The sequence below is a fragment of the Merops nubicus genome, unplaced genomic scaffold (assembly GCF_000691845.1).
Source record: "Merops nubicus isolate BGI_N331 unplaced genomic scaffold, ASM69184v1 scaffold19543, whole genome shotgun sequence".
In the NCBI taxonomy this organism is placed as follows: Eukaryota; Metazoa; Chordata; class Aves; order Coraciiformes; family Meropidae; genus Merops; species Merops nubicus.
Genome location: NW_008597105.1, coordinates 3,896 through 19,005, shown reverse-complemented (window position 1 = coordinate 19,005; position 15,110 = coordinate 3,896). Strand labels below are relative to the sequence as shown.

Genomic DNA, 15,110 nt, shown 5'->3' with positions numbered 1-15,110 from the left:
GAGGGCAACCCTGGCCCGGCCCCCCTGGCCCGGCCCCCCTGGCCTCTGGGCGGCTGGAAAGGGCTCAGGTCAGCCTGCCGGAGGGGCTGCTCTTGAGCCGCCAGGCTCAGCTGCGGCCTTTACAGTGAAACTGCACGGCTCCAGTGCTCCCCCTCCCCCCAGCCCCAATATCTGCATTCCAAAAGAGGTGTCCAGGCAAACGGGCGTCACTCAGGAGCTGTTTTGTTGTTTTTTTTTTTTTTCAAGGATCATGTGCTGATAGGAGATAAGTGTGTAGTAGCTCCCCACCTCAGATCTTTTGATAAGGAAAGAATGAAACTATTTCACTTCTTGTTTTTCAGCCAATCTATTAATTCCTTGCCAATCCCACACCACCATAGATGTTCTGCATGGTGTGTACAGACTTTTAGGAGGTGTAGCTAGAGGTCTGCATCATGATGGGTGACTTCTGCTCTCTTATTGTGTGTCCCTCACTTAACTATGGCTCCATTTCTCTTGGGCTGTAGGTATTGCTTACTTCCAGTGCCCCTTCTTGTCATTGCATTTCATTGAGGCTTGTGGAAGATGATAGTGTTTAATAGCTCATAAATGAGCATTAGTTTTGGTTTCTGAGGGTTTCCAAGAGGGAAACTGCCAAACCTTTCAGTAGTACCCAGGGATGAGGAAGGAGCACAAACCAACCAGTCATTATGCCAAGCAAGAACAGAGGGCTGTGCTGGGAGAGTGAGTGGTACCTTTGGTTGCTGATGCCCATTTCTGTTCAGAGTCTTTCCAAGTGGTGTGCTGGAGCTGCTCTCCGCATGTAGTAAATAGAATGGAAGGCAGATGCAAAGTCCTGCACTTGCCCCTGCTCTTACATCCTTGACTGCCCTCCTGTGCTCTGTCAGTACCCACAGGAACTCTGGGAGAATTGAGGTGATGATGGAAAACATTAACAGAGTCTAAGTTAAAATGGTGTTAAAAATAATATAAATTGCCTTTCTATATCTAATTGAAGACAGAGGCTGTCTGACTAAACAAGCTGAAGCAAATGCTGCTACAGACTGGAGAAAAAAGTTGACTCCAGAGCAATACTACATTACAAGAGAAAAAGGAACCGAACCGGTAAGCAAAACACTAATGCTGCCCAAGACTGAGCCACCTCCTCCGCCTGCTGGGCAGAGAAAAAGCTGGTTGGAGGAGCTGCCACCACTCAGTTGCTTTGCAGTTCTTCCCCTACCATCCTGTGGATGAAAGTTATACTCAACATACAGAACTGGGTGGATTTTGTTCTGACCCAGACTGGTTTGCAGATGAAAAAAACATTCTGCTTTTTTTTTTTTTTTTTTTTTTCTGGGATACTTTACTGCCAGCTCAGCTATCTCTGTGGCAGTAGCGAAGGCCTCTCCAGAGGGTAGGGAGAAGATCATACTTTTATCCTGTAGTCTCCTTTTTGTGACCATATGTAAATTAGCCATGGAAATCTTACACATAGCTGTCCATTCAGGAGCTGGGTTATCCCTTGAGTGCCAGATCACGCACCCACCTTATCCCTGTGCTTTGCTTCCTTCTGTGATGGAGGCCATGTAGCTTTGTGGGTGGAGCACCAGTGTCTCAAGCCAAGAGCCAAGGGCCAAGGCTTCTGTGCATAAGGACCATGTAGCAAAGGATTACCCAAATCCTTATCTGTAAAATAAGGATCCCAATTCCAGACCATGCCAGGAGGAGGAGAGTCTCTTTGTACAGCCACTTTGAAGTTGTGGCACTCCGTAGCAGAGCCCTGATCTTTGGGATCCTGCACATTTCACAAGCTCCTCAGAGGTCATGACTCCGGCCCTGGTACCTGGATGATTTATGCATCTGACTGGTCTCAAAGTTTCTAGGGGCAGGGGGTAGTCTTCACTATTAATCCAAAGGCATCCTCCCCTTCATTTCTTTAGGCTGCTAATGTTTGTTCTTCAAAGCCCCCCTGTGAAGCCTTCTTTTTATGTTTTTTTTTCTCCTGTTTTGAATCTGATTCCTACATGCTTGTTCCAGATGGTGAGCTTTTAAAGACCTGCATTATTAACTTCCTTTTTTTTCCTTCCTTTTTTTGAAAGCCATTTAGTGGGATCTATCTGAATAACACAGAATTTGGAGTATACTACTGTGTGTGCTGCAATGCCCCACTGTTCAGGTAACATCCTTTAGATTTCCTAGCATACTTAAAATGTCCTAACTGTGGCAGGAGGAGCAGTGTCTTTTCATGAGAGGAATGGAAAGTGCAGGTCAGAAGAATAATCCTTTGATGTCAGAGTGCTATGTATAAGATTTCTGGGACACCTGTGGTGACACAGGTATGTGTTATGCCCTGTTCTCCAGCAGTGGCCAGCAGACGGTAGCTGCTATGTTAAGGTCTGCCTTTTGCTCCTGCCGCACACACTGTCCTTTTTGGTTGATAATAACAAACTGTTTAAGAGGTCCCTAAGCCACAAGCTGCCACAAAATACATGTATTTATGCATGAGTATCACTGTATGGTTACTCTGTTCTTGTGCTCTACCATAGTCACCTTCTGCCACTTATGCTACTGGGCTAGAGATACCCTTGGTCCACCTTATTGTAGCTGCTGTTATGTTCTTACTGCCGAGTTCCTCATACTGGAGCTGAGACCCCCTCTTTACCCCTCACCCCTTCTTGTACCCTAAATTACATCCCACTGTTTTTGCTTTTTTGGTTAGATCTACTTTTTAAAACCTGACTGTGAACGACTGTGCTGTTAACCTCTGTGTTCTTTACAATACTATATATTTTGCAATTTCATTAAAGTCTAAGTAAAAGGAAATAGAGTGCCTTGGAGTAGGATGTGCAGGGGGTGCACTGTTCTCTGTAACTGAACTAGAAAAGACAGTTCCTCGTATTTTTGAGCCAGAAGATAGACTTTATATATTCCCAGCTGAATGTTCAGTGGAATGTGACATGAGGAACACAATATGGCTAATGTGCCTGTTTTTATGAAAACTTTAAAGGGTGCATCACAGATCAGAACTTCAAATGGGAAGCTGAGGAACAAGAGATCTGGATAGCAAGAAAGGGGGGGAATGTAATGGCTGTATTAAAAATAAACTTCAACTAAGACATTAAATTATAAAATTGGAGGCAGATAATTGTGAACATTTTTCTTTTTGTCAAATACAGAAAACTACTATTATGCAATTGAACATTTGATTAAATGCGTCTTTTTCTGCAGAGGTTTGGTAATAAATACTTAAATACATTTATTTCAGAAGCTAATGCAGCATTGCAGAATATTCTGACAACAAATACAAACCCTAAAAATATCTTTGGAAAATTGAGATAAATCAGAGGAATTTTAGACTACTAGGCTGTGGAAGAGTTTCTTCAGTTCCTTCAAACATTCCCTCAATTTAACATACTTTATATTTGCCAACATAAAGCGAGATGAGGAGGGAATTGCTTCTGCTGCTAAACTAACAACAAAACAACAGTATAACCAAACAGTCATGTTACTTTTTGCAGTATTCAGCTCTCAGAGGATATAAGTACTTTTGTTTAAAGCATAAAATAATCCTGAGCCTTACAGACTGATACAGAGAAATTAAAAAAAAAAAAAAATTTGAAGAAAATTGAAAATTATTAAAAGTGCAAAATGGTCTGAAAAAGTATTTTTGGTGAATGCGTTATGTTGTGGAGGACACTAAAAATGAGGGGAAAAGTGGTATTAGACAAGAGATTTGATCATCATGTTTATTTACTAGCTCATTGAGAACGTCCTTTATGTTTCAAATGCCTTAGATCATTAGCTACAGGTAAACATAAAGCATTTCCTCCTTTCTTTCAAAGTATACATGCGTGTATACATTTATATGAGCATTTATTACCTTCTGCTACCAAATATTCATTTTAAAGAGATGGAAATACACAGAACAAACCCCTAACTTTTATAGATAGCAAATTGTGGTCCTTTAACGAAATCTCAAACCTTCAGTGAACCATAAACCTACAGCTGAGATTCATACAGCAAAAAGCACTTTTAGAATTATCTGGATTCCATCCAGGATGACTGAAATAGGGATCAAAGTAAATGACATGTGCTGGAGGAATGGTGTGTTGAAGGCTAATCTAATGCATGTGTTTAGGGAAAGTCCATTTATCCATAAATTAAGTGGTGAAATACTTCAAAGGACAAATATGATCTTGAACAGCAATATTCTGGGGTACTAAAATGTTTCTATTAGGGAATCTAAGTGATATTACTCTTAGTAAAACCACACAGAGACCATTTCTTTTGAGAGCTAGTTTAACAGCTCAGAAGATTGATCCTTTAGCAGTGGAAAACATCTACAATAAACAGAAGTATTGTGAGTGGCATGTAAGGGACAGAGACAGTTAGGATCAGATGCAAAACCTTCCTTGACTCTACAGGGTTTCAGAGAGGATCCTTGTATCTATGTATGAATAAGCAGAAGGATCCCTGTGTCAAAAAATTAACAGTTCTGACTGAAATATTTTGAAAATAAAAAATAAGCCGCACAGGTATATGTCAGGGAACCTCGGAAGTTGTGTATGGACATTTGTGTTCCCCTGGGTTACTCTTTGGGACTCTGGCTGGCAGGCACAGTGTTCTTGTGGTTTCATAGGGGAAGGCAGGGAGTCCTCTTTGGTTATAAAGAAATATGCCTGGAGCCTAAAGTACCTTCTCCTACAAATGAAGAGTTTGCAAACAGCATTTGCTTCAGTGCAGCCTGCTTCTGTGCTGTGCCCGATTTCTCCACATTTTTGTGGAGAGGAGAGGAGGTAGGAGAGCATATCTCATGGGTCTTTGTGGATTGATGTAAAGGACTAAGCAACAGCCCAAACAAAACCAAGCCTTTGGCCAATCTTATTTCCACAGTTACCTTGCTCAAAGACAGCCCTGTACAATTAATATTAAAATGCATGCTGAAGTAGGCACTGATCTTTGTGTTGAATTTTTTATGCTTTTCACTCAGCTTGTTTCTTTTGTCTTTCTAAAAGGCACTGCAAGTAAGATTTTCAGATTTTTCTTCACTGTATTAATGTCCCACCAATATATACATGATATATACTAGATATTTTGCTTTAGATTCTATATTGACTAATGAATTAATCCCCTTGATCACAGAAAGGTGGCTGCTGGTGTTGGTGACTCCATCCACCACTAGATGCCAGTAAGAGCACTGGTTTAGTGAAACTGGGCTAAAACATGGGAAATCGTCAGGAAACGGTTGTGGTGGGTCTCCAGCCCACTTATTCTAGTAGTGCGTGAGTCCATCTTCATTTCTCACTCTAGGTCACACTACTAGGTTACTCTTCGCTAGGAGGAAGTCTTTATTGTGATTAAGCTTACACAACTTTAAATAGGAAGGATTATCTTATTTCTGTGTTCCGAATCTCAAAAATAGTTTCTGGTCATATTTTCCAATATGCTTTTGATTTTAATATGCAACTAACCAGGGCAGGTCATCTTGGATGTTAACAGGAGGCACCCACAAGCTGACAGTCTGTAGTACTGTTTCTGATGGCTGTGACCATCTCTTGAGAAAAGTAGATCTTTATGCTGTGACAATCTGTCATTGATTGTTTGAGCAAGGCTCTATTTGATTTTCCAAACCAGTTTGATGGCTGACTGCAAACTGAAGTCACCATCAGAGATGAGCCTGGTCTGGTGGGCTACCCCAGCCACTTGCCATACTTTGTTTCTTCTTGTAAAGTCTTTTGCTGAAGTTGTGCTTTATTGGGCCAGGCTTCGTACTGCAACTTTGCAGGTGTAATTGAGCTAAACAACATACTCAGTTGTTGGAAAAATCTTTTTTCAAGTTTTATAAAATGTCAGCCTGTCAGTGAAACAGAAGTGGTGAGGCAAAAGCACCTGTTATGGGCTGATCAAGAATTCCCCTTGGAAAAGAGCTTCCAGCACCTTTTCATGTCAGAGAGAAAACTTCTACTGTGCCATTGTACTATTAATAGCAGTACAATACAGAGATCAGGAAAAAAGCCAATGTTCTTATTAATACCAGACTTTTTTTTTTTTTTTTTTTTTTTTTGCAACATCTCTGTTATTAACTAACGAGAAGATCTGGTTTCCACTATAGCTCAGAAAAGAAGTACAATTCTGGGACTGGATGGCCATCATTTTCTGAGGCTTATGGTGCTTGTGGCAGAGATGAAAGTAATACCAATATCATGAGACAACCAGATAACTCGTTGGGATCAACTAGAACTGAAGTTGTCTGCAAACAGGTATGTTTATTTTGGAGGTGATACTCAAAGACGCAAGTCTTCACAAATAAGTTTTCTTCGTGCCCATGAATGAATGTACCTAAACACAGCAGAGAGAATTACAGTACCACTGGAACCACTCTGTCTCACTTCTTGGTACAAAACACCTAAGTAGAGTTCAAAGTATCAAATATAGGCAGTTGCTCTGGGGTGAAGAAAATTATGTGACTGGGGAGAGTAGTTTTGTAAGTATAGCCAAGGGTTGGAGTTTAGACAAAAAATTCATCCAAGAGGACCTCAGGTGAACTCAGTCAGGATGTGACTACAGACAGTAGAAGGAAGACTGAAAGTCCACACATCTGCCCCTTCATAGGGGCTGTTCTTCCTAATTCAGTCCTGCTAAATCTTTCTGAAACTGTTCTTAAAATATTCAGTGATGGAGATTAGGTAATACTAGGTAGAACTAGGTAATGAGCTGTAATCTTCATGTCTTCCTACTGTTGGCTGGGGAAAACACTAAGTTTGCTTTGCAGTAGTTGAAGCTTACTACCCTTTGCTCTGCACAGCAGTGGTGGTGCCCCACATCTTCACAGCTATCTTTTGTGGGTTCTCTTATTTCACAGAAGCCACCCTTCTATTTTGGGTAGCTATTTTGGCTCCCTCAGTCATCTCTTTTCTAGACTGGCAAGGGCCAGTTTCTTCAATCGTTGCTTTTTATGCAGTTACTTTTAGAGTGCTGATCATTTTGTGGCTCTGTTTTGCACTCCTTGCAACTGATCCTTTTCCTTCTTGAAGCACAGTGCAAAGCTGGACAGAGTGCTGCAGCTGGGCCTAGCTGGTATCAGAGATCAAAGGCTGTTTAGGTGTGTTACAGATAGTGTTCCTGCCCTTACACCTTTACCTTTCCACAGCCCAAGACCCATAGTTGTTTTTGGACCTGCTGTAATACCCAGATCCTTTCTAAAGAACTGACCTCCCCTAAGTATTTCTTCCCAACCCTAAATCTGTCCTGTTTATTACTTTTCTTAAGGTATACAAGCATGCAAATGAGTTTAATGAATTGCAGTTTGGGGGTTTGGGTTTTTCTGTATGTCTATTTTTTCAAATTGCTAAGATTACTAGTACTGTCCTCCAGTGTGCTTGCAGACCCTTCTAGCAGGATTAGGTATTATCTGCAAATGTAACAAGTATCCATCACGGTCCATTATCATGGTAGAGTTCATGTTTGCAGTAATATCCAGCAATCATCTTTCAAAAACCCCAGTTGAAGACAACCCTCCAATCCTATAATAAACCCCTGATAGTTATTCCGAGTCTAATTTTTTCCCAACAGTAATTTTTGGGGAGAAATCCTCAGCTGACCAGTGAGAAGGACCTACAGTGACTGTCTCAACTAACTTGAAATTCTTATTGTATGTTGAGATGGCTTGATGCTCCAAGTTATTTCCTATGCTTTCTGGCACTAGTTCCTTTTGACTGCTTCTTCTAGGATCTGCTTTTTTGGGGGCAGATATTCACCCACTGGCCAGAGATGTTTACACCAGGATATATTTCTAGCCTCTCTTCAAGACTCCCTCACCCACACAACTCAACAGGGAACTGACCATAAAAGTTTCTTAATCCAGGATAGCACAGTAGGTACCAGCACAATGTTGGTCTGTTATTGCAAAAGTAATAATGGTACATAATTTCTTTTGCAGTGTGATGCCCATCTAGGCCATGTGTTTGATGATGGTCCCCCACCTTCTGGGCAGAGGTTCTGTATCAACAGTGCTTCATTAAACTTTAAACCAGGCTCTGGTCAGTGAGAAGTGGATCTCTGTGGCTTACAGAACAACTTTTCACTGCTCATACAACAGGATTGTGAAAAACTCCCATGTTTTTAATATAGAACTCAAACTTTAGTATTAATGCCTTTGCAGCTTTGCTTTCCAGCTATTATTGTTGGTAAAATACATATTTTTGTGGTAACTCTTTGGCAGTCTGCCTTTTCATAGTTAGTATATGTTGATCTGTTTTAGATCTTGTTAATCTGCTAGATTTTTTTCTATTAAAAAAAAAATCTATGCAATAGTTCACAATCATAACTATCATCATTAATTGTTTTGAAGCTGCTGAAATGCTCTCCTGAACCTGACCTTGTCTATGCTAAACAGTAGCTGTGGCACACAGGAGTACAGATGGCTGATCATGCTAGAACTTCTACTTCTGTAAAATCATCATAAACTTCTAAAGGAAAGCAAAAATAACATGAATCTCCAAATAAGTTTTGAGGGACTTTTATTCCCCCTGCTGCGAAAGACCTTTAGCCAGAACAAGTGACTTTTCTGTGAACCCACAGAAGCAAAGTCCTGAAGGAGAGCTTAATTAAAACTATTCCAGGCAATGGAACCAGTGGAGACACAGAGTCTTGCTTCTTTTAAAACAATGACTTTGATTCTTTGTCCAATAGCAGAGCTAAAGTAGGGTTTCCTTCAGGAAACCTCTTCTAGAAATAATATGATAGTAATGTAACAATCTGTCTAGTATCTCCAGGTTTCAGTTATCACTTAAGTATTTCAGAATCTGAAAATAAAAGTGAATGGGAAATTTACTGTATTTGGGGGGAAAAAAAATCAGCATCAAAAAACATGTTCAATAAAGTGATGCTTTTATTGAAAACATGACTTGTCTGTTCTTCCTTATAGTTTGTAAATACTTCTGTGTTCTCCCAATCATTGTTACCATGGTTTGCTGTAACAGGAAAATAAATTGTATGTTTGTTAAATTGAGCTTTCCTGCTTTCAGGTTTTTGGTTTTTTTTCCAGAGAAAATAATCTCTGAGACAGAACATCAGCTGCACTAAACTGGATGGGTTTAAATGCTTCCCTGCTGAGAGTTACTAGGCAACATCTCATTTGGCTTTACCTATAACAGGCTGTTTCCATTCTCCCCACTTTGGTTGCCTCAGTTATAAAAAGGGTGTGTTCTTTTACTAGTGTAGTCTTAAAACAGTTTAATGTCTTCAGCAAATGGACCTCTATTGCACTGAATTTACTTTTGCTCCTTTGGTCTTGGAGCTCTGCAGTTTGTCATTCTCCTGTACTCTCTACAGGAGAACTCTACAATTTCATCACTTTTAAAAACGTCACACAAAGACAGTGACCGTTACAGCCAACCTAAACCAGAATGGCACAAAGACCAGCAGGGGTGTGACGTGGCATGAATGAAGCAAACACTTGCCACTACTGGTTCTATGTAGTGTCATAGATGGTGATGGTCACATTGTTATCAGAGGTGTCTGTCAATGGCAACAGCATGCTGCCTGCTGTTTGTGCTGCGTCATGCTCTGCCTGCGGAGATGCCCTCGCACCACCCACTGCTATCACCTGCCCGCTCTGACCAGGATGTATGGACCCAACCTGCTCAGGTCTCTGCTTCCCAGAGTCCTCACAGGTTGTACATCACATGCTCTGGATTCACTTGCTCTCTATCCTGATATACTTTCATTCATTTAATGCATAGCTACTGGAAAGGAGGTTTGGCCCTTATAGATGTTCTTTAGTCAGGCAGCCCTCTCCCCACCTTTCTCATCAGGAGAGGGTTGTCTCAGAAGGGAGTGCAACTAGAAGGTGGCCCCAGCTGGACTCCTGTGAACCAGCTGAAGGTGGAGAAGCCAGCACCTGCCCCAGTAGAGTAACTTTTGGCTGGGATCCAAACTCAAATGCTCCTTGTTTCTGCAAATGGCAGGAAGTAGGAAGAGAGCTGATAACATACCTTCTTACCTGTCCCCACAGATACCAAGTCTCACTGATCACATCTATGGATGAGACTGAATGCCCTACAAAAAAAATAGATCTTAGAGCCAACAAAACAAGTATCCACACACAGACTTGTGTACAAACTGCACCAAATGTAGTACCTTGGGTGTACATGGTTGGTGGAGACCAACTCTTAGTGAACTGGCAAGTCAGTAACTATGACTGACAGAGGAAGCTTTCTTGAACATTTATTTTACACCTATAAACATCGCTGTATGTAACTGCACATTTGGGCTAAGGAGCATCTGGTGTCTTTTCACTGATACAGCAGGATGACCTGAGGAAAGAGCCCTGTAAGGCCCCAGCTTAGCTTGTGCAGTGTTAATTACAGATATGTAATCATACGAACAGACCCATATCTTCAAGGACAGCACCTGACCAGCACTTCACTGATACGTCACCAAGCAAACAGCACAAAACATAACTCTGTGGCCCTAGAGAGACCGGACACTGAGCTAAGCAATTTTATTCTGCTTGTTCAAATGAAAATGGGGGAAAGAGGTGTCTCTCTCCATGCATATAAAAACAGAGTAATGGCACGTCACCTTTCAGTGTGGCCACAGTTTGGAGTAGCTACACTGAGAGGGATTTGAATCTCCTGCCCCTTACACTTCACTGTAAATGTGAAGTGTTTAGATATACCCATATGCACACATCAGTAGAAGAACAGGGGAAACGATTTTGCTTTGCAAACATGGCCCATTATCAATTTGGAATAAAACTCAAAATACACAGAAGCCCTCTTACCACTGCCAGCCCTCCCCACTCCTGGTAGTTTGCACCTCTTCTGTTAAAACAGAGCTGTACAAATGAATGATGCAGCACTGAGCACAGGAAAAAGGAGAATGAGTGGAGGAAATGGGTATGAACTTCTTGAATTAGCTCTTATGAAGCTTTTTGAGGTGATGTCTGACCCCCTTACATTCTCTGCTGTACCGGTGGCTGGAACTGTTTGCACAGCAGCCTTGAGTAGTGCAGTGGGGATAAGGCAGAGATCTCTTATCTGATACTTCTTTTTATTACATTGTCACTTGTGGAAAATTATATGGCTCAGGTTGTTCATCAATAGTCCTTTATAAAATGACATGTTGGTCAGCCTTGTTTTCTATTGTTTGACTTAGCGTACAAGATGGGGGAGAAGGGCCATGCTCATTTGGGTACAAGTTAATTATCTCTTGTGCTGAGCATCACTATTCTTAGGTTAACAATTAATTCTGAGGATGTGTCAAGGTCTGGAGGTATAAGCCTGCAAGCTGCCTGTGTCTTTGATTTTACCATTCCCTCTGCTGGCTTTTTATTCTCTGTGTATCAGCTCAAACTTCTATTTTTTCACTTTTAACATCTACCACACTTGATCTCACCTTACATTTTGTCTCAGAGACACTGATGGTACTAGCCTGTGCTCCACCAGTAATGTCTGCCTTTGTAAATCCAAGGTCAAGCTTTTTTTCAGATACATTTGTGCTTTATCTTAGGCTGCCAAAACCTAAGAGGAGATCCATCTAAGACTCTGCAAAGCCACTTAGTCACCCTGCATCTCCCTGGCCTCCTCTCTGAAATTACCATCTCTCACTATGCACATGGACCATATTGAAGCACCTGGTGTACCCTGACAGTTGCACCAGCCGTAAGGATGCCCCTATTACCTTGTGCTTCATGCATCTGCCTGAGGAGTCCATGTGACATTTCTCATCATGTATTTGAGCTTATCTCCCATGATGTATTTACACAAACTAAATTTTTAGAATCATTGAATCTTTTTGATTGGAAGAGACCTTTAAGATCATCAAGTCCAATCGTTAACCCAGCACTGCTAAGTCACCAGCAAGCCATGTCCCTAAGCACCACATCTACAAGTCTTTCAAATACCTCTAGGGATGGTGATTCAGCCACTTCCCTGGGCAGCCTGTTCCAGTGCTTGACAAACCTTTCTGTGAATAAATTTTTCCTAATATCCAACCTAAACCACCCCTGGTGCAACTTGAGGCCATTTCCTCTTGTCTTATCGCTTGTTACTTGAGAGAAGAGACTGAGCCCACCTGAGTTCACCATCCTTTCAGGTAGCTGTCAAGAGAGAGGTGGTCTTCCCTGAGCCTCCTTTTCTCCAGGCTCAACAACCCCAGTTCCCTCAGCTGCTCCTCTAAGCAGCTGTCTATTAGAGACATAATTTCATGTCTGTAAACAGAGCTGTTGACTTTTATGGTCTCATCCCTGTGTGATGTAAACATTCAGGACCTCTGACAGTAAGCTCTTTGGGGCAGGGAACTTCATTATCTTCTCTGTCTGTGCTACCAACCACACCAGGACAGATCCCAGCTAAAGGCCCAAAGTGTTATAAGATCATGCATAATAAAGACCAATAATAATGGAAAACATTATTAAAGACTATCATAGGCTACAAAAATTTCTTCATGTATCTTTACTTTGTTCCACCATAGCAAATAAAGAGCATCTGCTTCTCTGCTCTGAATATACTCTGCCAGGCAACTGCACATTTATGTTCCACCCTTCACATCTGAGAAGGTTTTCAATATTATTTCATTAATTAATTTCAGTGATGATACTTTTATCCCATTGTGGTTTTAAATAACCTTTTTATAATTCCTATTTGAGGTTTCTACATAACTCTTAAGAGATTTTAACATCTTAAATAAATTATTGAAATACTTTCTTAGTCTTTGTAGCATCTCTACATGGCAAGTAATTATTCCCAATTTTACTGAGAGAAGACTTGATCAGAAGAATTTAATTGACTTGCTCAAGACTGCAAATTAAATGTGCAGCCAAGCCAGAAATAGACTCTTCATGGCTTCTAACAGGGTCCAGATCTTCAGACCCTGCTTTTTCTAAAAGTTGTTCTGGTACTTGATTGTTTGAGGGGGTGAATTATAAAAAGAGAGGAGGTAAAGTTAGCGCATGTTTTTCCAGCTGTGGTATTAAAACCAAAGCTAAGCCAGCCAGGGCAACTCTGGCACATAAAGAGCAATACTTGAGCTCCTTCTCAGAGAAAAGGTGGTATGTGCTTGGTTAGGAATTAGGCTGCTGTATTCTCTGGCTGTGCTGGTATTGCTATGCAGACTAAAATGAACTGATGTTCTTCCTGTTCCAACGACACAAGGCAGCTTGCTGACGGTAACTTCTTGGCTTGGGAGGCAGCATGGCTTTTTTGTGAGCACAGAGAGAAAGCAGGAAAGAAAGAGCATGTTACTCCTACATTACTGGCAGCTTCACACTCCTTTCACCAGAAATTGTAATGCCTATTATTTTAGCCATGTATCCACTGAACGGAAGTGATGCTCTTCTCTGTTGCACCATACTGCAAATCTAAGATTCTCTTTTAAGCTTGTTGACAACCTAGTCTGATTTTGGCCAAAACAAGAGAAGATGACAAACTTTTCTCAGAACAAAAATAGGATTTTGCTACCCCAGGACATCTCCAGGCTCAGGAGGCAGCCTGCATGAGAAGGTACTGAAGAAGTCTCAGTTTGGGTTTTGGTTTTTTTTCTGGTTTTGAACAAGATGGTGAGGACTTAGCTAGTACTCCTAAGCATGTTTGCATTTTCTGGTCTTCAACCTTGGCCCTACAGTGTGGAAGAAAAGAGTCCTGTCAGCACACAACTGATCTGCTTCCTCTTCCATTCACGCAACGACGCTTTGCACTGGGCAGTGAAGTGTTTTAAACCATACTCCTGTGCCTGTCCCACCTCCTGCTACACCCAAGTGATGAGCTGCCATAACTCTACCCTCACAGCATGTCATGTAATGCTCAGCACCCCATCAACCTTGTGGACTTCACATCCCTTTATCACTATCACACATAAATGATGCCTAGCCCTTTGAGGTAGTGGTGAGCCACATGTCATAGAATAGGAAGCCAAGGGACAGCTGTGGGGATCTACTCCACCACAGTCCCCCGGGGCAGGGCAGGGAAATCTGATTACAGAAAAGGTTCTCAAAAGCTCTCCAAGCGTGAGCTGCTGCCAAAATTCACAAAGGCAAAGTAGTTTAAAAGCAAAGCTCTTTATTGAAGAAGTGCCCAGATTTTTTTCAAGACTAGAAGAATTTGTCTCAAGGCAGGTGTGTCCATGGGGACTGGTTTTAGTAGCACTGAGGAATGTGTGTGGAAGGGATTGGCAGCTTGCCATGGGGCAAAAGAAAATGAAATTCGTGCCTATTATTGCAGTTCCTTTTACTGTCTTCTCTTTTGTTGTTTTGGTTTTTTGTTATTGTTGTTGCTGTTGTTGTTTTGTTCTGTATTGTTTTTCCCCTTTGCTCTGTGGTATTCTTCCTCTCTCCTCCTCAGACTTCCTTTTGTTATCCCCTGGGCTCTGGCTTTCTTGGCTGCACTCATCCCCTCACCTTGTGCCTGAACTTTCCTAGCTCCATACACTGGGTCCACTTCCCGTGGTGCCAGAGAGATGATCAAACACAACACCCTGCGTGCACATCTGAGTCAGCAGCTGTTCTGCCAATGACCAGGCCCAACAAAAATTATACCACCAGCAGGAAGATGAACCAATACACAGACTGTATTGTAAACAAAAAGGACATTCCATGAATGATCGCTGGGGGTACAAACAGATCAATCAGCTGGTACATAAATGACACCACTCCAAACGATCCCACAAAAGATGTGACTCGGCCCACAACAGGTGGTACAAACAGAGAACCGAGGGTTCCCATAGTTGGCATGGGAAACAGCCAGACCAGCCAGTTAAATACATAAGAAAAAGGTGCCCACATGGCGACTCTCACCCGATCAGCCCGTGTTCACAAAGGTCTAAACAGACCGGGGCTCAGCTCCAGGGAGAGTCAGGAGGTCTGCCCTGAACCAGGAAGCTCTGGGGAGTGCACTCCACAGACAGACACTCCTGACTCCCTGCAAGTGGTCCCAGCTTTTATCCCCAAGCAGACACCTGACCTTTGTCAACTCAATGCGGGACCCCTGGGGCTCATTTCCCTTCTGGCTCTCCCTGCAGGGCCGGCCGCACCCTGGGGGGAAGCTATAAGGCAAACTCACCACCTCTGCATGAAGGGCTGTGGGAATCATCCATATGTCAACCTTAATTCGGGGTTCAAACCCCATCATTTC

At 42.0% G+C, this 15,110-nt stretch overlaps 1 protein-coding gene across 1 annotated transcript; it reads left to right on the top strand.

The window, feature by feature from the left end:
* Window positions 1-997: 997 nt before the first annotated feature.
* On the top strand, window positions 998-8,018 carry MSRB2 (methionine sulfoxide reductase B2; the record flags this gene model as incomplete). The annotated part of the gene is made up of 4 exons (XM_008936612.1): window positions 998-1,104; window positions 2,079-2,155; window positions 6,092-6,239; window positions 7,919-8,018. Coding segments are annotated over 4 exons (432 nt in total), but the record flags the coding sequence as incomplete, so codon positions are not given.
* Window positions 8,019-15,110: the final 7,092 nt, after the last annotated feature.